The 3,816-nt window shown below is 43.2% G+C and overlaps 1 protein-coding gene across 1 annotated transcript in view; it reads left to right on the forward strand.

Annotated features, from left to right (window-relative positions):
- Positions 1–1,047: 1,047 nt before the first annotated feature.
- The window catches only part of mtrfr (mitochondrial translation release factor in rescue), a 27,607-nt gene continuing 24,838 nt past the window's right edge, over positions 1,048–3,816 (forward strand). The window contains exon 1 of the mRNA XM_060906855.1: positions 1,048–1,508. Within this exon, the coding sequence (XP_060762838.1) occupies positions 1,242–1,508 (267 nt within the window). The 5' untranslated portion in view covers positions 1,048–1,241. The remainder of the gene's footprint in view (positions 1,509–3,816) is intronic.

The raw sequence follows: 3,816 nt of genomic DNA on the forward strand, positions 1-3,816 counted from the left end.
AAATGATACATTTTCTCAGTTTAAACATTTGATATGTCATCTATGTTCTATTCTGAATAAAATATGGAATTTCGAAACTTCCCCATCATTGCGTTCCGTTTTTATTTACAATTTGTACTTTGTCCCAACTTTTTTGGAATCGGGGTTGTATGAACGCGAAAGAAATGAGCTTTATAGATCTCTCAGAATGGTTAATCACAATTCACATGTTAATGTAAATAAAAATTTCACATGACCTGGTTAATTAGGGAGAGCATCAAGTCAGATGTATTGTTATCAAATTTCTGAAAGATTCAGAATTAGCTAAAAGAATTAGCCTAGTAAACTAGACCCACCCGCCTAGCGGCTCGCACCATATAAACAAACACACCCCGGGCATCAAATCGTGCCCGCCAATCACAACGCAAAGTTTTTGTTTAGATTCTTTGGGCGGGCTTTTGCAGGAGTGACGACAAAGCTGCGCGACGCTGGAGAAAGCGCAACAGGGAAGATGGCTACCGCTAGTGAGCAGCGCGCGTTTGACTCCGCTTTGGAATCAGTTTTAGAAGAATTAGACTTGGAGTTTTCGTTGAAACATGAGCAGGAAGAGGCTCTCCGCTCATTCCTTTTCCAGAAGGACGTTTTCGCTGTTTTGCCGACCGGCTATGGCAAAAGTCTGATCTACCAGCTGGCTCCGCTCATAGCCAAAAGGATGGGCTAGTTTGTGCAGTACGAAGAATTAATAAACAGCTTTGAAACATTACTTTTTGATTGTTTCTTAATTTCCCGTTATTTTAAATTTAAGGGAAATTATTTCACCAAACACCACTAAATAAAAACTCTCAAAAACAGTTTAAGCAAACCCTTGAAAAACACTTGGAAAAAAATGTGTATGTGGTACAGACTCCAAACTTGTGGTCATTATCTCCGAACTTCTTAATATCTAGAACCTGTTTATTAATTAATACGCATTTTGAAAAATTATTTATTTCAAGGCCTCCCCCACTGCTTTCTGTCGCTCTGACTACGTCACTGTTGCACAGCGGTTTGTTCCTCCTACCCGCTTCGGAAATGTCTACGGATCGAGGCCAGACTAAAGATTCACATTTAGTCTGGCTTGCCAGGCTTTAAAAGAATATAAGGTTTCTGTTTTTTTTCTCCGATATCCCCTGGTCCACACTCCAGCCCAGTCGGTGGCGGTAATGCACCTTTAAGTTGGTTTGCCAACCGCCATAAATCCTTAAAGAAGAAGAACGTGCAAAATGTTCCCGTTGACTTTTGTAATGCGTGTTTTCTGTGCAAGACTGACAAGGGAATCTCAGCGACGTTCTCAGTTTTGCCTCAGTCAAGCAGTCGGTTGGCCCAGCATTCAGGTAGTAGGGAAGAAACAACGGGTTGACCTGCCGTTATTAAACGAAGAAGACCTGGAGGAACAGTTTGTCCGTGGCTCCGGACCAGGCGGACAAGCAACGAACAAAACCAGTAACTGTGTGGTATTAAAACATATCCCGACTGGTGTAGTTGTAAAGGTATGTTCCTTGTTTTATTTAGGTTTTCCTGGTCGAAACATATCATTTGCGTCTGATAAACTCGTCCATGAATTGTTCTGTCTGAAGTGTGTAATTAACAGGTGTTATGCCGAGAAAAGCATGAATATGCATTCATGCTTTTCTCGGAATAACACCTGTTAATGTCTGAGGAGCATGTCTGAGGAGCGAAAACAAATGTTTGTTTTAACGTGTGGAAATTACGGTTTCTGATTATGTAACGTCATAAAACTTTAGATATATATAAACATATATATGCACACACACACACACACAGGTGCTGGTCATATAATTAGAATATCATGAAAAAGTTGATTTATTTCAATAATTCCATTCAAAAAGTGAAACTTGTAAATTATTCATTCATTCATTACACACAGACTGATGTATTTCAAATGTTTATTTCTTTTAATTTTGATGATAACTGACAACTAATGAAAATCCCAAATTCAGTATCTCAGAAAATTAGAATATTACTTAAGACCAATACAAAAAAAAGGATTTTTAGAAATGTTGGCCAACTGAAAAGTATGAACATGAAAAGTGTGAGCATGTACAGCAGTCAATACTTAGTTGGGGCTCCTTTTGCCTGAATTACTGCAGCAATGCGGCGTGGCATGGAGTCGATCAGTCTGTGGCACTGCTCAGGTGTTATGAGAGCCCAGGTTGCTCTGATAGTGGCCTTCAGCTATTTTGCATTGTTGGGTCTGGCGTATCGCATCTTTCTCTTCACAATACCCCATAGGTTTTCTATGGGGTTAAGGTCAGGCGAGTTTGCTGGCCAATTAAGAACAGGGATACCATGGTCCTTAAACCAGGTACTGGTAGCTTTGGCACTGTGTGCAGGTGCCAAGTGCTGTTGGAAAATGAAATCTGCATCTCCATAAAGTTGGTCAGCAGCAGGAAGCATGAAGTGCTCTAAAACTTCCTGGTAGACGGCTGCGTTGACCTTGGACCTCAGAAGACACAGTGGACCAACACCAGCAGATGACATGGCACCCCAAACCATCACTGACTGTGGAAACTTTACACTGGACCTCAAGCAACATGGATTCTGTGCCTCTCTAGTCTGGCTAATGCAACTTCAAAGCTCTGCGAGCATTGGTCTGGCAAAGATATTAAGCCCAACCGTTTCCCAAAGCGCGTGGTTGACCCGCCTCCATGAAATGCCTCAGTTTGCTACTGGTCGAAGCCAGAAAAGGCTGTGACGAAGCTTAAACCAATCACGTCACTCTTTCCTCTGACGTATGTGACGCAACGGAAACTGCTTGAGTAACAGGAAGAAGATAAATACCTCCAGGGCTGCTCTTTGCTCCGTTTTCAATGAACTTCCTGTTGAATGCTTTCAATACAGCATCTACCGCTGTGTCAAAGGCTTGCCGCTGCTCCATGTTCGTAATGTTTCTAGTGAATGAAGTGCTTCCGGCATAGGCTTCCGGTCGCAGTTCTACTACGTCACTGCCTTGAACACGCCTCTACCCAGGGCCGTTGGAGATACTCAAAGTTGATTGGCTCCCGATTTTTCGGGAGCTTGGAAGAGCTGGAGATAGCTTAGATTGCCTTGCCAGACTAAGTTCGCAACAGGCCCCCGTGTTGCGTCACACTTAGGATGGGCGGGCCCAGGCTAGTGCCTCTCCTCTCTTCCTCCAGACTCTGGGACCTTGATTTGCAAAGAAAATGCAAAATTTACTTTCATCACAGAACATAACTTTGGACCACTCAGCAGCAGTCCAGTCCTTTTTGTCTTTAGCCCAGGCGAGACGCTTCTGACGCTGTCCCTTGTTCAAGAGTGGCTTGACACAAGGAATGCGACAGCTGAAACCCATGTCTTGCATATGTCTGTGCGTGGTGGTTCTTGAAGCACTGACTCCAGCTGCAGTCCACTCTTTGTGAATCTCCCCCCACATTTTTGAATGGGTTTTCACAATCCTCTCCAGGGTGCGGTTATCCCAATTGCTTGTGCACTTTTTTCTACCACATCTTTTCCTTCCCTTCGCCTCTCTATTAATGTGCTTGGACACAGAGCTCTGTGAACAGCCAGCCTCATGAGCAATGACCTTTTGTGTCTTGCCCTCCTTGTGCAAGGTGTCAATGGTCGTTTTTTGGACAACTGTCGAGTCAGCAGTCTTCCCCATGATTGTGTAGCCTACAGCACTAGACTGAGCGACCATTTAAAGGCCTTTGCAGGTGTTTTGAGTTAATTAGCTGATGAGTGTGGCACCAGGTGTCTTCAATATTGAACCTTTTCACAATATTCTAATTTTCTGAGATACTGAATTTGGGGTTTTCA

The sequence above is a fragment of the Neoarius graeffei genome, chromosome 24, assembly GCF_027579695.1.
Source record: "Neoarius graeffei isolate fNeoGra1 chromosome 24, fNeoGra1.pri, whole genome shotgun sequence".
NCBI lineage: Eukaryota > Metazoa > Chordata > Actinopteri > Siluriformes > Ariidae > Neoarius > Neoarius graeffei.